The sequence below is a fragment of the Hipposideros armiger genome, unplaced genomic scaffold (genome assembly GCF_001890085.2).
Source record: "Hipposideros armiger isolate ML-2016 unplaced genomic scaffold, ASM189008v1 scaffold_424, whole genome shotgun sequence".
Taxonomy (NCBI): domain Eukaryota; kingdom Metazoa; phylum Chordata; class Mammalia; order Chiroptera; family Hipposideridae; genus Hipposideros; species Hipposideros armiger.
Genome location: NW_017731774.1, coordinates 560,518 through 586,724, shown reverse-complemented (window position 1 = coordinate 586,724; position 26,207 = coordinate 560,518). Strand labels below are relative to the sequence as shown.

The window sequence follows — 26,207 nt, the reverse complement described above, 5'->3', positions numbered from 1 at the left end:
ATATATATATATATACCAACCAAGCTGAGAGATATATGGGACTGAAATTCTGATATCTATATGGAAGGTATAAATTTAGGAGTTATGGGTGAACGATGGTAATTGAAATAGTGGGCATGGATGAGATTCCTTAAGTCAGTGATTCTCAACCCGTTCTGCTCATTAGAATCACCTGGGAACATCTTTAAACAAACTATTGAGCCATGGGTCCCAACCCAGACTAATTAAATCTGAATTTCTGTGGCTGTGTCTCAGGCACTGATGATATTTTCAAGGCCCAGCAATTGATTTTAATAAGAAAGATGGAGACACTTCGAATAAAAACAAACCAGGAGACACAGAAGCACCACCTGTGGGACAGAGTATAGCATGGGAGATAAGAGGGCTTAGGACTGGGCTTTTATCTATTTAACAGTGAGAAGGAGGAAGATCAGCTTGTAATGGAGAGAGAAAAGAAGGAAAAAATAAGCTAAGAGGCACAGAGGCTGTGGAGGAGGGTGTGTTCAGAGTCACATGTTGTTGAGTATTTAACTAAAACAAAGATTAAAATGTGTCCCCTGGATTAGCAACATGGATTTCACTGATGACTTCAGTTAGAGAATTTTAGGTGAAGTGATGCAAGATGATACCAAGTTATAATGGGTAGAAGAGTTGAAGTGGTAGGCAAGTCAGAAGAGACAGTAAAATTATGCAATTCTGTGGGTATTTCCTGGTATGTCCTGGGTTTTCTAACTTCTCATCTGTGTTTTTTTAAATTTTTTTTATTTGTATTAAATTTATTGGGGTGACATTGGTTAGTAAAATTATGTAGGTTTCAAATGTATGTTTCTGTCATACATCATCTAATCATCTATACATTGCATTGTGTGTTCACCATCTGGAGTCAGTTCTTCCATCACCATATATTTGACCCCCTTTTAACTGAAATCTTTGGAGGTTTTTGAAATATCAAATTGCTGCTAAGCTGAACAATCCACTCAAAATGTGACTAAGCCATGAGAGCTGTCTATATTGCCCTCTCCTCCACCTCCTGGCCTATTGCCAGGTTTCCAATTGAGCTAGTTTTCAAAAACAGGTTCCATATTAATTTTTTTCTCACGAAAAAGCAAATGATTATTTCACTTATATTTGCACGTACACATAAACACATACAGTTTTTCACATTTTCAATATGTGTAAACTGGTTTCCTAGCATGGTTAAAAATAGAACCTAGATTGTGTGTAAAATGATATAATGTCTGTACAGGGCTTGACACATAGGGAGGCGACACATAGTAGGTCTTCTGGTTTTTATTTTTCCTCCTTCCCGAAGTTTTCTTTTCCAGATGTTAAAATAATCGCATTAAATTCTGTGACTATAAATCTGTGTGTTTGCTTAGCTTATGTATTTAGAGTACGTATATATTCAGATACAAATTAATGCAATCACCTAATTGTTAGACAAGGAGGTTATAGATATTCAGTGACCCTCAAGTTACCTAGAGAACGAAGATGCTCAAACGTTACAAAATTGGGCATGGTAACTGTCCCAGGTTGGGTTTCCTGGAAGACTGCTCTAGATGGACTCTAGTGAACACGGTGATTGTTAAGGAATGCCCTTCGGGTCCACATGGGTGGCGGGAGGGAAAGGGAAAGGAGTGGGCAGAACTAGGAGCCAGGCTCCCATGCAGGCTCAGTGACCATCTCAGCCAGCCCCACAGAGATCTCTGGAGCTACGATGGCCCTTATATTGGTCTGGAGTTGGGTCTGCGGGGCCAGCCCTTTAGACCTCCAGCTGGGCCAGTCATCAGGTGTGCACTGCCACAGGAAAGGGTGTGACCATAAGGAATGTGGCTCCCAGCACCTGAGGCAATTTCTAAAGGGGCTAAGGCAGTGATGCTGTCTGACAACAGCCTTCCAGCCTGGAGTAGCAAACCCTTCATTCACAGGCCATCTGGGTGGTGCTTTGTAGTACAATCATCCCCAAATAAGAGATGTTGCGCAGAGCACACATGGGGAGGAGGAAGCTCTAATTCAGGATGAGTAGCTTCCGTGTAGACTATGTAGAGCTGACTGTTAGGTTACCCACGGTAGTAACTTAACAAAACCTAGTTCCCATGGCAGTGGTTTTTCTTTAGCCAGCACCCAAAGCATCCAAAGAACAAAATGGCCACTGCTCATGGCTCATGCAGAGAATCCAGATGCACTGCCTTTATCTCTCCCAATGGAGTTGAAGCTTTTCTGTACATTAAGACTGCTGTGGCAGCTTGCATAGCTCTGAGGCCACCAGCTACTGGCATTTACCCAACCACAACGAGCATGATCACCGACTGCATATTTCTCTGTTTTCAATGGATGCACTTCCAAAGACTCTACCTACACTTCGACAGCCACTTGGTTTAATAAAACTATGTGCATTTCTTGGGACACCAAAGGGATGGTTGGACTCAGTCATAGTAGTGAAGTGTTTTTTTTAATTATCTATCTAGTTATACATATGAGGTGTCTCCAGTGTTTCTGTTAGTGGAAGAAGCGGTTCTAAAGAAAATGATTGAATTTATTGGCTGGAAAGAAGGGGATGGAATATTTAATCCAGGTAAGTACAATTAGTTGTTGCCACCTCCCTTCCATGACAAACATCTAAAAATGTATTCATGTGTCATAGGAGGAACAATGCTTTGCACATTACAAAAAGTTGGATATTAACACTGCTACTTGTCTCTTTAAACAAACAAACAAACAAACAAATAAAAATAATGCTACTTGGGGAGACTCTAGCTTGTGCCTTTCTCCAGAGTGATAATATTTTGCATAAATGCTAAATAAGTGACGTAGATGCTAAACGAATGAGATACCTACAATTTAGGATTTGTACCTCATACAGATGAATTTATCTGCTGTTGGGAATTTGGAAGGGCTATAATAAGATTTTTAAGTTGTCAATCAATTTTACTTGAGAAGGTCCTAAATCACCTTTTGTTTACCCTGCATTCCCTTTTTTAGAGCCAGAGATGAGCATGTCTTGTCATTTTATGGATCAGATGACAGACACAGAGAATATTATTAACTATGGAAACTTGGGTACTGAGGTCATAGATTGAAACTTTTAGTTTGGAAAAATCCTGGTGTGAGAGAATAGACCCAAACTTCTCACTTTGCTGAGATTGAAAATTGCTGGAATTGGAGACTCAGAAAAGTGTAAGAGTAATGGGGTGGGGGAGGGGAGGAGTTGTTCAGATGACTCACAGTGATTTGTCATTACTAGAGCAGCCACAGCCATTTACACTTTCCACTATAGTCAGCACTTAGGGAGCTATAACTTCATGCTATAAATATGCCATTTCAATTTTGTTTTTGCAGGTGGTTCAGTGTCCAATATGTATGCCATGAATTTAGCTAGATACAAATACTGTCCTGATATTAAGGAAAAGGGGCTGTCTGGGTTGCCAAGATTAATCCTTTTCACGTCTGCAGAGGTAAAAAATTATTTTTGATATCAGATATAGATTTTCTGAGAATGCATTATTTAAGAGAGCTTGTTTGTTTGCAGACTCCTGGTGTGCTTTTATCCTTTCTATGTGACTAATATGCCAAAGCCTAACACCGTATTTCATTCCAGAAGAAATTCTGATGGGTTTGATACCAGCCACCTAATTTTGTACATCACCTTTATTTAAAATTTATGTAGTCTGTAACATTTTCTTTGGGAAAAAAGAATGTTTAATTTGAACATGCTATCTCTTTCTGTGAATCTCTTCTTTGAGTAGCTCATTTATTAGAACTTAGATGATTGGTACTTATCTCAGCTATGTCTTTTACACATTTCCTTATAAAATTGGTTGTTTTGAATGGCTAACACAAGGGCTTTTCAAGAGGAAAAGGATTCAGTAGTAATGAACATCACACACACACACACACACACACACACACACACACACATCTTGCCACAATCCCCTATCTCATTTTACTCTTCATTAAAGTATGAGTTCTGACTGTGGATAGCTGCACTGATTCTGAACTAGGCTGCCTGGGTTCATTTCCTGTCTCCGCTACTCACTATCTGAGTGACCTTGGATAAGCTGATTCACTCCTCTCTCTGGGTCTTAGGTTTTCTAATTTGTAAAGATGAGTGTATCAGCTCTTCTAGCTAACAAATTATCCCCAAACCCGGTGTCATAGAACTATAACCATATATTATTGCTTACAAATCTTGAGATAGCTGGGCAGTTCTGCTGCTCTTGCTGGGCTCCCTGGCTGGGCGTTGGCTGGCCAATGGCTGATCTAAGAGTGGCTTGGCTGGGATGAAGCCAGTGAGTCCCCTCTGCCCCATTGTCTCTCACTCCCCAGCAGGCTAGTCCAGGTATGTTGTCATGGCAATGGTACAGAGAAAAAACAGCATGAAAACATACCAGGACGTGTGAGTCCTAGGCTCAGAAATGGCACACTGTCATTTTGACCTCATTTTCTTGGCAAACTAAGTCGTGTCTAGGAACGCAGACCCAAGAAGTGGGAAAATACTCTACTCTTAAGGGGATTTGCTGCAAAGCCGTCTGGCAAAGGGTATGGACACAGGAGCAGTAAACAATTTGGGATCATTAAAGCAGCCCAGCAGCCGCAGGAGCTTAGTAGGCACCGGTTCATGGGTTGTTGCAAAGATTGTGTGAGTGAATGCATGTAAAGTATCATCCAACACATACTAGATACATTAAAATGTCTGTTATTATTAGTAGCATCGGGAAAACGATCCAGCTCTCATGATGTGGCTAGAATAGATGGAACAGCTTACGTGCAGTCTTACCTAGAAGACATTATTTTTTTTCCTTTTCTATTTTTGTGTGATTCCAGTGGGTACCTCTGTCCATTCCATTACTGCTTCTTCCCCACATTCCTGGAAGGAAGAGTTTAGCTTCTGGAACTTCTGAAATAACCCTAGGTCTCCTGTCAAACACACAAGGCAGACAAAAATAAAAAAATTCCGTTATTTCCAGCTGGGCTTTCCCGTATCTGGTTTTGGTTTTTTGTTTTTTTTTCCAAGAGGGAAAGTTGCTTTATTATTGCAAAAGAATAGATTGTTCACTAAGAGGTCAGCAGTGGAAGAAAACCTGGCCAGCCCCATATTTTCTTCCTGTCTGACCTTTGCTCTGATTAGTTTAGTGCCAAGTGCAAAGTGGGTATTGGGTGTTGGGAGGCAACTGGGAAGAATCATCTAGTCTGAGATTCTTAACCCAGCCTCCCTATGGCCCTCCTTCCTGAGACATTCTTTCTGCTGGAAGAGGAGAATGTTTGGGAATGTGGACATATGGAAAGAATACTTGGTTATTTGGAATTATTATGGAGTAGTTTTCCTCTCTGGGTTCCAATCCTTGGTATTTCAGTAACATATCAGACATGCAAAGTCCCTCCTCCATTTGAATCTGTTTCCATGCCTAGGAAAGCTGCTTAAATAGGGCCCCCACTATCGGCTTAGTGGTTTTACTTTTGCCTTTTTTCTTCTTTACTTGATTTAAAACTTGCTCGAGTTTTTTTCTGGAATAATTGCCCTGGAAAGGGGGATGAGATTCTATGGAAGCCTAGAATAAAGATTATTCCTGGGAAAGATCAGTAATACAGGTATAGCTGGCAAATAGGAAATGGAAAGAAATTGACACCTCATATAGTTGTGAAACCAGAACTAAGTATTTCTTTTTAATCTCTAGTGGAGATATACAAATGCAAAAAAGGTAAAATGTACACCTTGGCTAACATGCCAGCAGAAGATGGAGCCAGATAATCCAGAACTAGATGTGCATTTTAGTCAGCTCAGGCTACTATAACAGAATGCAATACACAGGGTGGCTTAAACAACAGACATTTATTTCTCACAGTTCTGGAGGCTGCCAAGTCCAAGATCAAGGTGCTGATAGATTCCGTGTCTGGTGAGAGCCCACTTCCTGGCTTGTAGACCACTGTGTGCTCACATAGCCTTTCCTCTGTTCATGTTTGTGGACAGAGTGAGATCTCTCTGTCTCCCTTTTCTTATAAAGACACTAATCCCATGAGAGTCTCACCCTCATGACCTAACCTGAACCTAATACCACCATACTGGGGCTAGGGATTACACAAGTGAATTTTGACATAATGTGAATTCCACAGAAAAATTCTGTAACTTTGAACATACTGTAGCCATAATGATGTGGTCTGACAATTAAGTTCCTGAACTTGTTTCAACAATGTTGCTAACCTTTTTTGATATCAGAGGGATTATTCATTATGAATTTGTACCAACTGGACAAACAGTTAACCAAGTTTACTATTTGGAAGTGCTGAAAAGGCTGCATGAACAAGTTAAGACAACCTGAACTTTTCACCAACAATTCATGGCTCTTGCATCATGACAATGTGCCAGCTCACACGGCTCTGTCTATGAGGGAGTTTTTAGCCAGTAAACAAATAACTGTATTGGAACACACTCCCTACTCACTTGATCTGGCCCCCTGTGACTTCTTTCTTTACATGAAGATAAAGGAAATATTGAAAGGAAGACATTTGGATGACATTCAGGACATCTAGGGTAATGTGACGACAGCTCTGATGGCCATTTCAGAAAAAGAGTTCCAAAATTGCTCTGAAGGGTGGACTGGGTGCTGGCGTCAGTGCATAGCTTCCCACAGGGAGCATTTTGAAGGTGACCGTAGTGATATTCAGCAATGAGGTCTGTAGTACTTTTACTAGGAAGAGTTCGCGAACTTAATTGTCAGACCTCATATAAACGGGGTGCCCCAGAAAATGTATATACATTTTAAGAAACGAAAAAAACTGTATTAAAATTGTAATACTGCATATATACCAATAAAATGTGATGAATACAAGTCACATGTATACATTTTTTTGGCATCCCCAGTATTTTTACCCCACCCATCCAGACTCCACTTGGTAGCTCATTCCTTTCCCTGCTCTGCCAGAGACTCATGTCATAGCATTTGAATTATTTTAATTCAGATTGTATGACCACCTTCACCCCTCATTATAACAAATCAATTCATTATTTGTTTAAACATAAAGAATTAAAGAAGGCTGTATTTCCTAAATAGTCCGAAACCTTAGTGTGAATCTTTTTGCTGTACCTCCCTTGTTTCCTTTTAGGTGTCAGCCCATGGGCTCCGTGGTTATTTTTCTGTATTTATTAAGGGGTCTCATTTTTCCAGTTTTTATGCTGCCCCAGATTAACCAGGGTCATTACTCCATCTCTGCCTGGTACCCTCAAATGCAGAATACATATATGCACCCACCACGGCAGGCGCCTTTGCAGACTTCAGGCTTTGACTATAATTCAGCTATTGATGGAGGCCTGGAAAGTCATGATGGAGACCCCGATACTGTCAACATATCCAAGGCAGCCTCTCCAGGCTAAATAGGAACCAAAGAGAAGGGAACTTTGGGGGGGAAAAGTAACAAAAGCAATAAATGTGTAGCTTGATTAGCAGCTACATATGAATTCCTTGAATTTATAGAAATCCTCAATTTGTAATTCAAATAATTTGGGGGAATCAGTATAAAGTAGTGATCATTGTGTGCCACTAAAAAGTTAGGGGAGAAAAGAAACTCTTTTCGCTCCCAGGCCAGTGGTCAATTGTTCTAGTCCCTCCCTGGCAGGAGGGGGGCTAGGGTTGGGTGAATGAGGGCGCCTCCAGATCATGTCTCCTTAAATTCTGCACCGAGGTGCCTCATTTGCTCACCCTATTCCTGGCTCTGCTTTCTGGGTGAGACTGACCTGGGTTTGGATGTTATTGCAGGCGTTCTCCACAGGCAAGCAGGTGCTGTTAGGATGTCAGTCAGAGCATAGAGTAGTCCACCTGGACTCTGGTTCTGCTTCTCTCAGAATGGAACCTGCTGGGTGTCCTTGGAGAAGTCCCTACACTTTCCTTGTCTTCATTCCCTAACATGTAACATTCACAAACCTTGCTCTCCCCACCCACTAGTCAGCACTAGAAGGAGTCTAAGCATCCAGAACACTGTGTACAGGAGGGGAAAGCAGTGGTTCATTAAGAAATCCAAGGTCACCGAAAAACTCCTTGCTGGACCCAGAAAGGAAAACGTCAGTGCCATTCTATCTTTCATGTAGGTGCTTACTGTTTCATCTTTATAGAAATGGACACCCGCTGAGATTTTTGCCTCTCCTATAGATGAATGAAACCTATGGGGAGATCGGGTCTTAGAACAGCTGATTTATCTTCTGTCGGGGGTGGGAGCAGCCGCTGTTTGTTTCTAAATGCAGCTGTTACTTCTGAACTCCAGCCTTCTAGGTTTTTCCTTTCCTTGAAACTCCTCGGCAAGTCTGAAGCACTGACCTCTTTCTTTTTTCCCCCTTCCAGGCTCTGTTCCTCCTCTGATGCTTTCAGATGTTTAGACTTCAGTTTTGCAGACTGTTTTTAATCTGTCCCTATGCATTTGAGGTTGGCATTGGACTATGCTTTGCCCTGAGGTATCCAAAGATAGCTCCACTGAAGCTATTCTTATTCTGATTACCAGTGTTTTATTTAGCGGATCTGTTGGTTGGGGGTATTTCACTATTTCCCAGGGCAAAGCAATGTGATTTTCTTTATTGGCAGATGGCAGGGAGGTAGGCTATTATTTATCACTATGAAATCGATAGCTGTTTGGTTGCCAGAGCCCGAATCTCCGGTGAGAAATAATTGGCCTTAGCTATGTCATCTTAGCTCTGGTAGGCGGATGTACCAAGTGGAGAATTAATTACATTTTCATGTACATTATTGCACCTCAATATGCATATGTTCTTGCAACAACCTGAAATGAATGCATCTTCCAGGCATTCATTTGTCCTATTTGATATTTGGAAATTAATTATTTAGAATGGTTTCATTTTTCTTCATGGTGTTACTTCTGCATTTATTTTTACAGAGTTAAAAAAAAAGAGCTTCCAATAAAACTCTCTTGACAAAAGAAGAAAAAAATTACCACATTTGAGGGAATATATCAAGTTAAGTGTGAAGGCATGACTACTCTTTTAATGTATTCATACCTACAAATTACATTGCTAAGGTTTTTCAGTACAATAATGTCTTTTAGCACCTTCATTCTTCTGGCAGGAGAAAGAATTAATTGACCACCTGTCCACGCTAATGTATAAAGACTGACATCTCCAATGTTTGAATGCTAATTACTTTATAGACTTTATGTAGTGGGGGGACAGGAGGGGGGAAAGCCCGACAATCTACAACACATACTATTTCCAATAAGAAATAGACCAGACATAATTCCAGAGCCATTAGCCTCATTCATGCCAGGCTGCAGAAAGTCATATGTCTATAAAGTATTATTACTTTTGTTGTTAGGATTTTAGCCACATTACTGTGTGTCTAATTTCAGTCTTATACTCTGTATTAAACAAGATTGGTCAAAGTGTCTGATCAGCATCTATAACCCATTGTTTGCTCTTGAAAATAATGAAGTTCTTCTGTGGTCTGTGGTTACAATTTTTGAGACAGTGTCTTGCTCAATCCTTAGAGGGTTCTAGATTCTCTTTCCATGAATGCTGAGTCTTATTAGTAGCATGAAGGGAGACTTTCCTTGATGTTATGTAAACAACAGCTTCCAGTGACGAAGTTTGTTCCATATGCCAGGCTCTGTGCTAAGCCCTTTACAGGAATTAACCGATTTCATTCTGTGATAAAGATGGGGTAGGCATCTACCTGTCCACTTTATAGATCAGCAAACTGAGGCTTAGAGAGTATACATTATTTGCTCAAAGCTCCATAGCTGTAACTGGGGAAACTTGGAATTTAATCCTGGTTTCTCAGACCCCAATGAAAGTCAATGTTCTGAACCACTAAGGGGTACAATTAAATTACTACTTTCTCTTTCTTTTATGCAATAATGTTCCAAAGATTGGGTTCAGCCATATGGCAGCCATTTAGATGATAAGCAATAGTTTTTCCCATGCTACATATCCGTGTCTCTCTTTTCCCCCTTGTCCCTTTGAATTTAGTGTCATTACTCCATGAAGAAGGCAGCCTCCTTTCTTGGGATTGGTACTGAGAATGTTCGCTTTGTGGAAACAGATGCAAGGTAATGGGAACAGCATCCAGAGGCCTGGTGGGTGGAGGGGGAAGTTCATACTTTTTAAAAAGTAGTACTAATATCTGTCCACTAAACGCAACTGAATGTCTTAAATCTGTGTCTCTTAGAGGTAAAATGATACCTGAGGAACTGGAGAAGCAGATCGGTCAAGCCAGAACAGAGGTGAGAGGGGCAAGAGAAAAAGCGGGAAAGACAGTGTATGACATGCAAATGTGTCTGGGTGTGAGGGAGAAGATGCCAGCGTGGGAATGCCAGCAGCCAGACCTGTGTCTATGTGTGGGACAGAGAAGAGGGAACGTTAGAATGAAAATAGGGTAACTCATTTACAGATGCTCTATTTCCAGGTACTTGGCTCTTCATATTCTGTGGAATTTCTCAGATGGTCTCATCCCATTTGGCCGGAGCCTATTAAAACACTTAGGTCACTGTATTCAGGCTTCTTGCCTAGAATTAGCCTTAAAAGGTGAACCCAGCCTCTCCAGCAGGGACCCCGCAACCCTCTCCTACATAACTCCTGACTCAGAATTCTGCAGGCCAAACCAGTTTTCTCTGGGTTGCATTCAGAATGATTCCTGAGTTCTTGATCAACCTATCCTCTCAGGTTGCTTCTACCTGAAGTCCATTCATAACCGTCACCCTGTATTGGGCCTGAGTCTAGATTTTCAGCTCTGGCAAAAAGGCCTCTCTCTCTTTTAGCTTCCAGAATGTATGAAAGCTGACTCGTCTGTTGCTGGGGAAAGTAGAGCATGGCCCTCGTCACCTGCTATCTTCCAGCTAATGCTGGCCCTGACACCTGCTTTTCAGGTGTGTCATTGTCTTGGTATCAGCCATCTTGCTTGTTGGACCCAAAGCCTGCTGGGTTAGGGTACCTACTCAACTGTCTCCTATCAATCCCACCACAGTCCTCATTGCTGAAGGAGCTTCAGACTGCTCTCCCATAACTTTCCAATAAGTAGCAACAAAGTCAGGTGTGACTGCTGAAAAGCGAAAGGCCCAGCTTCTGAGCTGGGATGTAAGTATCTCTTTCCTCACAGGATTTCACAATCTTAGAAAGGTGGATTTCTTTTATTTCTATTTTTAAAGTTTTGAGCATGCTAGAACATCCTAGATTATTGTGTTTGGTTTAAAATTCTTCAAAATACTTAAAAATGTTTGCCTTTATTGCAGATTTATTGGCTTCAGGTATGTCCTTAGATCTACATTTTTCATTTTTTTTTTAAAAACATTCCAACGACAAGTGGATTGAATAGTTGTCTGGTACAGATTGTCAGATTTCTTTGACTCTTGGGTAAAATTCTACATTGCAACTTGTTTGTTCTGCTCTGAACTACAGATATCGAATTCTAGTTTTAACCTTTTTTGATCTAGCTTTATCTTTGTCCACAGAAGTTACTATTAAAAAGAACTTTCTTAATGTCATCAATGTTTGTTGGTGGGGAATATATGGATTGTGCTTTTTGTATGGTTCATTTGATTCATTCTTCTCTCTCTCTCTCTCTCTCTCTCTCTCTCTCTCTCTTCCTACCCCCTTTTCTTGAATTTTGAACTTTCCTCATGGAAAATTTCAAGTAAATACAAAACTAATATAATGAGCATCCATATACCCATAATTCAATTTCAACAATCATTAGCTTATGCTCCGTTCTGTTTCATCCACACCCTATCCCTTCCCACCACCACGAGTTTGAAGGCAGTCCCACGCTTCGTATCATTTGATCTATAAGCAATTCAGTGTATCCGTAAAAAATATGTATTCTCTTTTTGTAAAGTAATACTATTATGAGAAATAATTTCTTAATATTATTCACTCGACAAATATCCACTCGACATTAAAATTTCTCCCATTGCCTTTTAAAAAACAATAGTTGGCTTATTTAAATCAGCATTCATGCAAGGTCTATATATTGCATTAGGTTGATTCATCACATAAACCTTTTCTAGGCTATAGCGTCCCCTCTTTTTTTTTTCCTCTCCTGTAACTGATCTGTTGAAGAAACCAAGTCCTTTGTCCTGGCAGTTGTCCACATTACAGACTTTGTAGATTACATAAAAAATTGGAGAATCTAAATGTCCCTCCCTCTCTCCCTCCCCGCCTCACCCCAGCATCACCCATCTGTTCTCTTTATTTCCTGTAATTTGGTGGTTAGATCTTGATACTCAGATTCAGGTTGGAATTTTTACCAGGAAGGGCTCATGAGTCAAGTTTGTCATTTCCTCAGGAGACATTCATGTGTCTTTCAGTGATAATATTGATTGGCAGGTTCTGGTTTTTGTCAGTCTACCTGTTATAGGTCTCTGCTTCAGCCTCTCACCTCATGGATTTTGCTGCCATTAATGATCATTGCCTGGGTTCATTATTTCATTAGGTGATGTTCCAATTTACGCTCTCATTCCGCCTTCATTTGTTGGTGGGCATATCAGCTACCATAAAAGGAAAATGTTCTCTCATCCCTGTTTGGTTTCCCTAAGGAAACAGTTTGCACAGGCAGAGTTTGCACTGCCCCCTTATTTTCTAATTTTCATAATAATGAGTTAATTGCTTAGCATCCCCTAAAGATAGTCAGAACTTTCTTTTTCTTTTCTTAGTATCATTAAGAACTCATGTTCTAGCATATTTGTTGGGTTTTATCCCACTGCAGTCATTATTATTTTCATCGTGTAAATTTTTGTTTTAACAACAAAAGTACATGTAACTGACATATTTTAAAGTTGAGATCTTGAAAAGAAAAGTTTTTAAAAAGCAAAAATTGCTTTAGGCACATTTAAAAGTAGGGCAATGGAGTATGAGTTGTTACGTTTCCTCAGCTTTCTTTCAAGCCAGTTAAAACTGGAGCCTGAATTCACCAAGGACAAACCTCCTATCCATTCAGGGATAATACCTGATGACTAATTTCTTTTTCTCAGTACCTTCAGACCTAGTTGTTTTGTTTCAAGCTTTTAAGTTGGTTTGTTTCAGATGTAGGAAATAGTACATCACGTTTTTTTTTTTCCCCCTGCTGGGATTAAATTCCCTGGCCAACCACAATCCATTAAAAATCTGTTAAGCAGTGACCTTTACTTGATGCCATTACAAAGATGCTGAAAGCCACAGGGGCGTCCAAGGCTCTCAAGTGCTTATAAAAAGATAAAACTAGTACGACCACTGAATATTTGGAGGTATTTTTGTGTATGATTGTTCGAAATTACAAAGTTTCTTAGGGAATACAGCTCATTGGCAGCACACCATCAGTGCTGTTTCTACTGAATTTTCTTATTAATCACATGAGATATGCGAAAGGAAAGAAAAATCGGGAAGGTTAAATCCAGGTTGCAAAAGTTTAATTTCTGAGCTGGATATTTATAGCTAGATTGTTAAAAAGGTGAGGAAAAGTCATCAATAAGCTATAATAGCTTGCATAGGTGTTTTCTCACAACTGTCAGAATGTCATATAGTTTATGAGGAAAAGCTCAGCTCTTAAAGTCACCTTAAATGGTTTTAGTAAATTACTTTTTCTATTGCTTTTAATGATTGATGTAAATCTAGTCTCATTTTCTTTAAGTCACTGAGATGATAAAATAGAATCTGTTGGTTGTTGAGTACAGAGAAGGACTCTCAAAGCCCATGGTTCCCCAAGGGCTCTGTCCCCTGCTGGCTCCACGCTAAGAAGTTTGGGTGGACTAGAGTCCCTGCGTCACAACCATCTGCCCAAATGGCAACTGCATTCATCGTGTACCATCACTTTGATTCATGCACATCTCAGTTTTGAGATGTGGACCAAGGGTCCGTGTTCTGCCCCCGTTTCCATTGATAAAGAATGTTTCTGTCCTTGGTCAGCTAAACTGGAGTAAGTCCGGTTCTAGTGAAACAACCCCTGGCATTAAAATGGGACATAAACATATTTTGCAAGAACAACTGCACTTCATGATAAAACTGAGGGAAAACAAAATGACTCTTCCTACATGGAGGTCAAAATTAATTGCATAGGCAGTAAATGTTCTTGTCACTTGTTCCTCAGGTGCTCTACAATCTTAGGCTTCTCCTTGCTTCCTGCACTCATACCTCTGTCTGAAAACTTTCCCTCTATGGCCCTTCTGCAGCCAGCCACACAACTTGGCTGGCATTCTGGGATGGGCCTATTCAACCTCATGGACTCTCCTCTCCTGGTTGCCATGAAGTCTCTTATGGGACCAAGTTGCTGGCTAGCTTTTCTGGAATTACCAGTCATCTCTGCATGTGATCCCACCTTCTCCCATTTTGCCCCATTTCCCTCTGGCACCTGTTCACTCTGCAAGGTGCAGCTGTGAGCTGTACGGGGAGGAAAACCATGGTAGGAGCGATGCAGATTATCTCTTCCAGCACATTCTAACCAGCTTTCTGTTGCAGCACCTGTTTTGGAGAGTGTATCCCAGCGAGGTTACCTTATCCCGCTGATGCCAAACTTGTACTGAAACACATCTTGTGTTTTGTTACTGCACTTACTTTACAAGGAGACAAACAGACAGGCCTGCATGGTTCATCTCTGGAGCTGACTGTCTGTCTTCCAAACACGTTCGTTTTTATTTTGGAGAAGGGTAACAATGCTGGCACTCTAGAGGCCCCAATGAATCTCCCCAAGAAGGATTTGGAATCATACAGAATGCCAGTTTGCCAGGGTGGACAAGGATACTCACTTTCTATCTGGGAAATTGAAGAACAGAAAATGCTACAGACAGACAATGAGACTAAAAAGTAGGATGCATACAGAGGGTGCCAAAGAAATGTACACACATTTGAAGAAAGGAAAACTGTATTAAAATTGTAATACTCAATATATACCAATAACAAAAGATGAGCACAAGTCACATTTGACTTTTGTAGTTACAAGAGGTGCTCCAAGTGGTTACCATCAGTGTCCAGGCATTTCTGATTATGGCGAACCACTGCTTGAGCAACATTGACCAGTGTCCACTTGTATGCCTTTTTTTTGGCACCTCTGATATTGAGTTGGGACAAAGGACTACTAGTGTCATAGCATTTTCTCAGTTTTCTTAACCTGTTTGTAATAAGGGGCTATATAGTGGAGAAGTTTAAAAACATTCACCGAATGAATGATTTTCTCCAAAGAAATACATTTCTGGATATATAACCTTTACGTTTACCAACCTATTCTAGAACAAATTTAGAGGTGATGGTGACAATTCTTACGTGTGGGTCCTTCTCACAGGGAGCAGCACCGTTTCTTGTCTGTGCCACCTCTGGTACAACTGTGCTGGGCGCATTTGATCCTCTGGAGGAAATAGCTGACATCTGTGAGAGGCATGGCCTGTGGCTTCATGTGGACGTAAGTGCATCTGCATGTACACATCTGTTCAATTCTAGTCTTTTTGCAGCTTTGGTGGGAAGTGTTTCATCATGTGAGGTGAGGTCCCCAACTACTTTTATTTCAATGTGTATGTCTAATTAGGGGGCATACATATGTCATTTTGTGTGAGGTATAAAGAAGATACTAAGACTTGATGTAAATTTTGCGGATTCAGTTTTATTTCTTCTACTCCCATGACCCATTTTCTTTGGTTCCTTGAATCTACTGTCATGGAGGCAGCATGGTAGAAGGGGCGCATTTTGTACTATGGAGTGAAGAGACTTTGCTTTTTGGATTCTATTGACCTCTTCTTTATTGTGACCTCAGCCCTCCGGGCTTTGATTTCTTCGTTTGTAAAGAGGGAAATGGCTTATGTGGTCTGTAAAGTATCTTCTAGCTTTAAAATCCTGTGGCTCCAATCAATCGGAAAATATGAAAAGCTGCACTACACAATTTCATGCTCTAATCAAAACAGGTTTTATCTAGATCTATTATAGATAATTATTTGAGAGGGATTGGGATAACCCATATTTTTCATGATTTTCTAACTTGAGGGATTGGCTTTTTTTTAAATTAATTTTGGAAGTCCTGGGGTTGTTGATACTAAAGTTTTCCTTAATTAAAGGTAACTCTTAAAATTCTATTTCTCTAGCATTAAAAAGTTGAGTTCAGCCAGTTATAAATGCTTGTCAGCATTTTGGTTTTCTTTTTTCTTTTTCTTTCTTGTGTGTGTGTGTGTGTGTGTGTGTGTGTGTGTGTGTGTGTGTGTGTGTGTGTGTGTGTGTGTGTGAAACCAGGAGTTAATTAGTTTGATTCAACCCAATAGAAAGGACTACTGAACATGTTGATGAGTCTTTAGGGAACCCTCCTCTGGTGAGTGAGTGTTTCATCGCCTCCTTATTAGAGAAAAAGAGAGGGTGATGTTTTGTTTTTTTGTTTTTTTACTTACTATTATTGCTTTACTGTGTTAAAAAATAATAGACCCGAATGGCGTTGTTACCGGCCAACCGAGGAGCACCCCCACCACTCAGAGGGGGTGATGTTTTTGACTTACTGAATGGAAGGTAGCTGAGTAGCTGGAGGATATGCCTATACATAATTTTATAGTTCCGATGATTTTATTCTTTCAAAGGAAAACGTCTACGATATGAAATGGAGAGAATTTTTCAGCAACTCGTAGCTTTCATTAAATGTATGCTAATGTTTGGTAAAAGCAGCAGTAATACAAACGCACTAGAGTTATAGACTTTATTCATATGCCAGTGGCAATACTTCAGGTAGACTATTTGTGACGTCTTTCAATGGAACTGTAATATTTCTATCTGTTTGCATTTCAACTTATATGTTATTGATTTCATAGACTTAGAAGCATAATAAGACATTATGTCCTAAAGGATAATATAAAGTGAATACTTCTGTGACTGTGGAAATAAGGGAAAAAAATAAAATAACATCAGCACTTATACTTAAAAATTCTACTCTCATAAAAGAAACGTCAAATATGGATTATATTGTTTACATAAAACAGTAACTACAGCAGTTTCTAAACTGGAAATGATATTAAGAGATTTATGTGGCTTAGAGAGAATTGTGATTTGTACACATGAATAAAAACCTCTAGGTTTTCTAAAAATTGAAGATTGAATTTTTGAAAGAAACACTTCTATAAGGAAATGTGTAAGACACACAAATTATTCTGTTCATAGTAGGCATATAGTGAAAGCCTGTAATACTATATTAAACTGGATAGCAACAGTGTATCTGACCTATTGAAGAAATTAGCTCTAACACAGAGACAGTGTTCACCCATCCTTTAATATTGGAGGCATCGAATCCATTGATAAAATTGTATACAGAGCATGCAGCTTATGTTGAAGAAACTTTTTATGCCGTACATAGTTTATTAATATTAAAGAAATAAAGTTAGCAAAATTGCAATAATTACTTTGACATGTTGGAAATTTTCTCAAGAATATTTTAAAGATCGTTTAATACATTAAAAACTGGTATTTACTTTATTTCTTTTTATAAATGCAATTATGATTGCTTATTCTTCTGTTTTCCAAAACACCAAGTTACCTTGCATATATATCATAACTTATTAATTTTAAGATACATGTACACCTTTTTTAAAAACATTTTTACCGTTTCTGAGGTTGATATCTTGATGTCATTTTTTTTCTTAGTGGTGCACAAAAAAATGGTGACTTTTACATTTGTTAGTCTTAAATTTGGTTAATTACAATGCATTTTAAACAAATGAATAAGAAAAACATTAAGTTTTGGAAATTTTTTTGCCTCCAGTTCTATTGTTTCTCCATGAGAGCAAATATTATTCCAGCCTCTGCCTGAGATTAGGATATCAGGTTGGTCCAGCTCTTCGAAGCAGAGGCTGTGGCTGCTGCAAAGCTTCACACTCCCAGCAAAGCTTCCCATAGTCTCTCACTCACTCTTTATTCCAAATTCCGGAGGTGGGGAGAGGAGGTAGTAAACATTGTATCTAAAATCATGGGCTTCACAGGCTGCTGGATCTTGAATCCAACCCTGGTTCCACCTCCCTTTCAGGATTGGTTCTATTCATTTGTTAACTAAGTAATTAAAGATGAAATGTAAGTAAAATGGTAACTGTGGTGCCTAGCACATAGTAATAGCTCAATAAATGATGGTCCTTATTGAGATGGAAAACCAAGCTCCTTCATCATTTAGGTGATTTATTTGATGTTTCTTCAAGTTTTAGAGTTGGAATTTAGAAAGTTAAGCAAATAGAAGCAGGCATTGACACGGGGGTTGTTGCTTTTCTCCTTTCAGTTCTTTTGAAGAATACATTTGTAGATGAGCTGTTTGCTCACCCTGGCTAACCACTCTGTAAACATAATGCCTTGAAAGAATTCATGTGATTTGAAAACGTCAATCCAGCTTTCTAGGATTGGGAGAACATTTTTGCTTTTGGGGGAAGAAGAGGAGTTGGCGGGGGTGGGGGGATTGGGGGGGCAGTGCAGGAGACACAAAGAAGTATGCGTATAGTGTGCCAGGCAGGTGAAAAGGGGAAGAGTGAATGGGCGTGTCTGTGTCTTACTAATTAATCCTTCCCCTAGTTGCCTCTGGAAGTTTCCCAATGAAATTGGGGATAAAAGGATTGAGAAAAATAGGCAACTTAGTGGTTAGGGTGTGTAAAGGAAGTAAAGGAACCTAATGTGTAAGTCATCTTCATGTTTGTGAAGGTCAAGATCTCAAAATCCAGAACTGGGGATCCTCAATTAGTAGTCCAGGATAAAGTCTCTCTAGATGCTGAAGGCAGGGAGTGGCTTTTGCAGCTCAGCCTTAGTCGCACGTGGTCCATGGTGAATGCCGGTGGGGAAGAGAATGCAGCAGGAAGGGGATTTGATTGACAACCCCAAGTCATCCGTCCTGTAATTGGGAATCTTTGGGATTTGCATGCACATCACTTCCAGCTCGCAAACCTGGCGGAACCCCACTGGATTTCTGGAGACTCTAGTCCATGGAAGCAGGGTTGGAACTAAGGTGATGCAAGGGAGGTTCTTAGGGCTCAAATTAAGGAGGCATTCTCTCTTAGGGTCATGCAATAGCCCTGCTCTGAGAGTGAGTTCCTCCTTAAATTGTGCACCCTAGGTGACTCACTCACTGTAGTAGTTCCAGCCCTGAACTAGACAACTGTTTTTAAGTAGGATTTAAGGCCAGTCTTTATTATTCACCAATGGGCTCAGCTTTTACAATACTCACTTTTTTCACCTTCCACATTCATGGTATACATAATTTTACTACTTCTTTCCATGTGCTATATACTCTACCATTTGGCCAACTAGTCACCTTCCCTAAGTTATGATGCTGTCATGAAACAAAAATGAGCTTTGGCTTCCAAATCTGGTTTTTATTCCCAGTGAGACCTTGAACAGTTTGCCTACCACCTCTGAACCTTAGCTTTTCTGTAAAAACTAAAATTGAAGTAATAATAACTCCATGCTCAATGCAATGCTGTGTGGTAGAAATAGCCTTGGAGAGCGTTCAACACAGCCCAAGCCAATCCCCTCAGATTCCCTTCACTGCCCTAAAATTAAACTAAGAAGTCTGCTCAGTTTCAAGGGCCAAACTGACTTCCTTGCTCCTCACATTGATTCTTCTTCCCTCCCCTCCAGTTACTGGCTGGGGTATCCTCTTACCTGGTCTCAGTTCCTCTTTCCTTTGCTCATATTAACCTCACTGATGAATAACTTCCATAAGTCCCAGGTGGCCTTTCCCCCACGCTCACATTTTTGATTTGCAAATATTTCCGAAAGCTATTTGGCTGAAAAGATCTACTTTTTCAATAACAGGATCCATTTCCACCTAGCACATGCTAGTTGGCTACGAGTTCCCAGTGCCATCTGTGATCCATGCCAAGTGTGTGCCACATTTATTATGCTGAATGCCAGCCCTTAGCCCTGTCCCATTATCAGCATTTGTACCTTGTGTGTGGTAGAATCTCAGCATTATAAGGATATTATCTGTTTTATTTTATTATTTTTAAGTAATTCTTTTATTTTTCCATTACAGTTGACATGTAATGTTATATTAGTTTGAAGTGTATAGCATAGTAATTAGTCATTTCTATAACTTATGAAATGATCACCCCTATAAATCTAGTACCCATCTGACACCTTACATAATATAGTTGTTATATTATAGTTATTATTATATATTTTATAATATTATAGTTATTATAATATTGATTATATTTCCTATGCTATACTTTACATCCCCATAGCTGTTTTGTAACTACCAATTTGTACTTCTTAATCCCTTCTTCTTTTTCACCCACCTCCCAACCCTCCTCCCATCTGCCAACCATCAAAATGTTCTGTGTATCTATAAGTTTGTTTCTGTTTTGTTTGTTTATTTTGTTCTGTGTTATATTCTAAGATTTGAGAGGGCATGGATTGTCTTAAACCTCTTTTTGAGCACACGCAACTCAACAAGTTAATATAACAACTTATGATGTGTGACTTGACACCCTAAAGGTCCATGGGAGCCCATCTGTTGTGATGAGGCTCTGATTGCCTGAGTAGAGCCAGTGATGACACTTTCCTGGAGTACACATTGGTTAGCACATTGACTTAAAACGAAGTACATATTACGATTGATGTTGTCACTCAGGGTTGTCTGTGACAATTGGCAGGTAAACAAATAACACTGAAATAACGTTTGGTTATATGAATTTCTCAACAGGCTTCTTGGGGCGGCTCAGCTTTGCTGTCCAGGAAGCACCGCAGGCTCCTACAGGGCATCCACAGGTAAGTGTAGTTTCCCACACAACAGCGCCTTTTATTTAGGCAAGGGAGTATCTTTGGACTTTGCCTACTTAAGTGACATTCTGCAAATAGACAGAGAAACAAAGTAATTGTTTTACTTGAAGGAAAAAAACCAAAGTACTCCACGCTATTCAAACAAGGCCGCCTGTTGAGCGCTGCTTGGGTAGAGTGCTGCTAATGACAGCGCGCTTTCTTCCAGGAGAAGCTAATTGGGTCTTCTCCCCGCCCTGTCCTTTCTTTCATTTTACATAACAGAGCTGACTCTGTGGCCTGGAACCCCCACAAGATGCTGATGGCTGGAATTCAGTGCTGTGCTCTCCTTGTAAAAGACAAATCTGTGAGTGTTTTTGTTTTCTTTTTCTTTTTTTTATGACCTTTGGGCATCAAGGCAGGTTAAACTGTGGGTGTTTGCAGAGGATTTTTTTGCTTATCTTTTGGTGCCTTGGGCCAAATATAGATAGATAAAGGTCTTTGTTGAATGTGGATGGCATCAGAAGGGAAGATAAGGAGGCTCAGAGAAAAAGAACTAGTGTTTCTGCTCAGGTAATTGTGTGAATTTGACTTAGGTATTATTATATAATCTCATTAGCTATGGCAAGATGGTCTCTCTCGCCCTCATTTGTATTATATTTTAAAACTCAGTTTTCACCACTGCCAAGATTTTTTTTCTCCTTGATTAAGTCTGGGATTTAAGTTATCTTGAAACCTCTGCTTGCTCAGAAAGTGGAGCAGATGTGTGTCATACATTAAATTGAATGCTTAATATGCTTAGCTGGGGCTTACCAGCCCGTTTATAGGGGAAGATGTTAGTGCAGGGCTAATCATCAAACACTGATGTATTAGAGCATCGTCTGTCTCAAGTGGTTGGTCCTTGGCTTCTTGGGGAACATTGGGAAGAATTGGAAGTTACTCTTTATCACTGTGAGGCAAGTGGGAAAAAGTTGCCGAGGTCCCTCTCGGCTAAAGACATAAACTCTGTGTTTTCTGTCGGTTAAATAAGGATCCCTGTGGGACCTGGCCCAGGCTGGGAAGTGCCGCTTCATTCTTAGAAATGTCTCCTCAGGATCTGTGTGAAGCATGTGGGTGATCTGTCTCAGCCATCTGTTTACATTTTTTTTCTTAGGGGACTCCCTTTGCTAAATGCTAAAGTCATTTTCTCTTTTTTAAGGAATTTTATTTCAAATGAAAACCATATTTAAAACTTGAAACCCAGTCTTGCATATGTGATAGTTACAACTCTCTTTTTTAAAAAAATGTGGAATTTGTATGTCAGTGCCCTTTGTGTTTGGAGATGACCAAACTAAACGCCAGTCAGAAACTGTATGAACAGGTTGTGCTTTTGTAGATAGTGACACTCTTGGGAATATGAATCTATTTCTTAATGTTTTCTTAGGCCATTGACTATATTCAATGTCATTTAGCTTTTTTTCATTTAAGTTTTTAAATTGTAGAGTGACTGCATGTTATAATTCAAAGGTAGTGTTAAGCTTACTCTATCATTTGTGAACCAAAGTACACACTCAGCTTGCCCATAGTTACATATTTAAGACAGGACAGAGTTGGGCAGAAATCCAGGTTTTCCTTTGGTCCAGATATAAGAACAAAAATATGTCAAGCATCTTTTATGTGCTAGACAATTTTTATATCTGCTTTCTCCCTAATCAACCAATCGGAATGACATCTTCATCTGTTGGTGTGATGCTCTCAGGACTGGAAAATTGAGGCCAAAATTTGTATGACCACTCTTTTAAATAATTTTCTAGCTTTTATACATTTCTCTTGTTGAATGATATTTGAGTGATGTCGCCAAGAATTGATTTATATTTATATGCTTGAAGCAATTTAAAATTTCCTGGATCATCTAACTCTGTAACAGGAGTTAAAATTATATATTTTTTAAAAAGAATTCATTTCTGGATCTCAGTAATAACAGTAATACCCATGCTACTCACTTGGCAAAATTTAAGGGATTAGAAAAATTGCATTCATTATGCTAAGAATTGAGCACTTTCAAAAATTGCCTTTTAATTAATTATTTTGATGAAAGGCTGTTTATTAACTGGAATGGAGAGCTGAATGATGAGATATGCAAAAGACAATCAGCTTAAGTTTTGTTTAGGCAGTTTTGTTTTATTTTATTTTTTCTTCTTGTTTAGGCAGTTTTGCATCTCTTTTGTACCTGTTTTCTGCATCTATTGTTCTCGTTCATATTCATTTATTTGTGCATTCAACCAACACTAACTGATTTCCTATGTAGGCCAGGCACTGTGCTGATTCTGGGCTAATAAAACAGATACATCCCCCATAGTGAAAGAGTTTATTATCTCACAGAGGAGACAGTGAACAAAATATACCCATTTAATTCTTTAATTACTATTTTGATAAGTGCACCAAAGCATGTGTCAGACATTGTTGATTAAATATTCTAAGCCATTCTGACCTACTTCCCTCTGTCTCCTAATACTCATTTCCCTTACAGCTAAGAGTCACCATATGACACATTTATAACCAATATGATGTAGGAGGATGTGATGGGGGCTCTTGAGGAAGGGTTTACAGTCTGCTAGAGGTGATACACACAAGAGGCGAGCACTCATCCCCGTTTCCTACCTTGAAAGCCTTGTGTCATAGCGTGATGTACCTAGCACTGACAGCTACCTTGTAACCATAAGGCAATGGCCCTAAATCGAAAAGTCAACATGCAGAGAACAACAGAGCAGAAAGGAGAATAGTCTTGGTTTGGGATGATGATTATGCAATGTTGTACTAACCCTGGAAATGCCTACTTCCAGACTTTTTGTGATATGAAGTAATTAAATGTCTTTGTCACTGAAACTACTTCCATTGAGTAACCTGTTACTTGCAGCCAAATGCACTCCTCCTATCTGATAGAGAGAAGAGTACAGGCCTCAGAATATACAGCAGGGAGATCTCAGATGTCCCAGGTGGAAGGAACAGCATGTGCAAAGTCTTTAAGAAAGAAAAGTCCTTTTTTTCCTTTTAGAAACTGAAAGAAGTCCATTGTTGCTGAAGTGCAGAGAATAATGCTAAGACTGGCATGAGATAAGACTGAAAGTTTAGGCACTGGATAAAACATGCAGGATCTTAGAGATCATTTTAATGATTTTAGACTTGGTCTTCAAAACCGTGGAAGAATTTTAAAGCCAGGGAGTAATCTGCAAGGATTTTCATTTAAGACTATGAATCGGAAAGGGGCAAGAATGGATGCAAGAATAAGTAAAGGTTATAGTATCCAAGCAAGAGTTGATGGCAGAGGGGCTGCAATACTGTGAGGACATTCGATTAGTTATCAACTAGGCAGGGCTGAATTACCAGTTGTACTTGGCAGTTGAGGAAAAAGCAGGTGTCACGGTTGATCCCCTGGCTAGTGATACAGCAGCTGAGTGAACAGTCCTGTTTAGAGAAATGGGGATAGCTAAAGGAGGAGAATATTTGAGGGTGAAATACCATGATTTTAGCATTGGCTCTGTGAAACTTGAGATTCCTATGAGATATTCAAGTGAAGATGTCATATTGGCAATTGGCATATGGATCCAAAGTTAGAAAAAGAGGTCTAGGCTGGAATAGCACATTAAGTAATTGTTTACATGTAGACGCTTTTGGGGGCCATGGGAATGGAATAGTTTGCCTTAGGAGGGACTTGGGAGTGAGAAGACAAGAGGACATACAAATTAGTCCTGAAGAACACTGGAGTCTAAAAATTGGATAGAAGAGGAGGAACTCGCAGTTAAAACTGAGTCAGAATGGCCAGGGAGATAGTAGGGAAATCAGGAAAGAGTGATGCTAACAAAATTGAGAGAAGAATATTATGGGGAGTGTGAATGACTGTCATCCATTGTGTCAAAGCTAAAATGTCACTTTCTTAAGGAAGAGTTTCCAGACTCACCAAGGTAAACTGACATCTCCCTGTTATTCTTTCTCCGACCTGTTCCCTTTCTCTAAAGTACTCATCATGATTTGTAATTATGGTTTCTCATGTATTAACTGCCCCCCCCACCCCCAGAATAAAGCTGTGGGACAATGTCATTATAGTTACCACCCTATCCCCAGCACCTAATACTTAAGTATTCACTGAACAAGAGAAAATTAAAATTCGCTGAAAATTTTAATGATTAAATGCATTAAAAATCCTCAGAAATATCTACCTTCCTGTCAGCAAAAATTAGGAGTTTCCAGTTTCTCCCCTACCCCAAATTATTCCTTTTGAGAGCTCTGAGATAACAGTGATTAAAATTATAGTTGATGAACTTTATTGCGTGGGTCCATATATTGGCTTGAGCTTGCCTGCAGCAGTAATTGATAAATAGTCATTTTAATATGGACTTGCTTCTCCAGTTAATGGAAGGGGATAACTCGAGTTAAAATAAATCAAATTACTTAGTGAATATACTTCTATTAAGGGAAAAACTAATTCCCTAATTTGTATCCTCAAAGCCATAACATTCACAATGCTGCTTTCCTGATTGACTAGCTTATGGTGTTTGCATTTTTAATTTCCTGTATTAGTAAAGAACACTGCTTCAGAAACAAAGCAGAGCTGTTGTTCTTGAAGGTGTACTATCACTAGCCCTCTTTGCATCATAGGGATGAAAAAGAAAATGAGGGTTTTTAAAAAAAAAAATCTGTGATTTTAAATAGGTTGACTTCAGATGTAGATGCTGGATCTGCGTGGCTGTTTTGGATCAAAGACAATTTGATGCTTTGATCTAAAATAAAAGGCAATATATTCTAAGAATCAGTTGCATGGATGCAGAAAAATCTCAATATTAGCTTTTTGATTTTTAGTGTTTATTAGGAGAACTTTTAGTTGAAGAAAAACCTAACAGATGTATGAGAACATGAAGTATGCTAATCAGATGACTTTTTGTGTATAGATTATTCCTCTCCATTTGTACTCCCCATTATCATTGAATATTAATTCACAAGGACTTCCTGTTTAGCCTAGTAGCTACAGACAATTTAATGGGCTTTTTTAAAAAGAAGGATTATGTTGATACTATGAATATTTTTTTATTATGTCCATTTTTATCTGTTTATTTCTGAAGAAATGCATGTTCATTATAGACAAATCAGAAAGTTTAGATACTGGAGAAAGTTGAAGAGAAAGATATAGGATACAAATAACGGAAGAGGGCCTTTTCTATATTTCCTTATGCATATATACATTTAAATGTATACATATGCACACATACCTAGTCTAAAAGAATTATAACATATTTTGCTTTTAACATGATTTTTCTCTTTAACAAAACTGTGAGCATTGTTCCATGTCAACACGCATGCTATGCATTTTTCAACTTTTTTTTTTTTTTAAGCTGAGCCATCCTGCCACCTGTTGGCAGCTCAGCGGCTGTTTAGCTCAGGGCAGGAATTGAACTGCTGTTGCTCAGAGCTCAAACTCTTGAGCGAGCTCTTAACCAACTGAGCCACTCGGCTGGCCCTATGCATTTTTAATAGCTGCATAGTATTGTATAGTTTTGATATATTATAATTAACTTGACCA

General features: G+C 39.3%; 1 protein-coding gene across 1 annotated transcript in view; it reads left to right on the top strand.

The window, feature by feature from the left end:
* The window catches only part of GADL1 (GAD like acidic amino acid decarboxylase 1), a 159,491-nt gene that overhangs the window by 32,918 nt on the left and 100,366 nt on the right, over positions 1-26,207 (top strand). Inside the window, exons 5-11 of the mRNA XM_019664511.1 lie at positions 2,469-2,575; positions 3,340-3,455; positions 9,965-10,044; positions 10,164-10,218; positions 15,240-15,356; positions 20,601-20,665; positions 20,939-21,020. Of these exons, the coding sequence (XP_019520056.1) occupies positions 2,469-2,575; positions 3,340-3,455; positions 9,965-10,044; positions 10,164-10,218; positions 15,240-15,356; positions 20,601-20,665; positions 20,939-21,020 (622 nt within the window). The remainder of the gene's footprint in view (positions 1-2,468; positions 2,576-3,339; positions 3,456-9,964; positions 10,045-10,163; positions 10,219-15,239; positions 15,357-20,600; positions 20,666-20,938; positions 21,021-26,207) is intronic.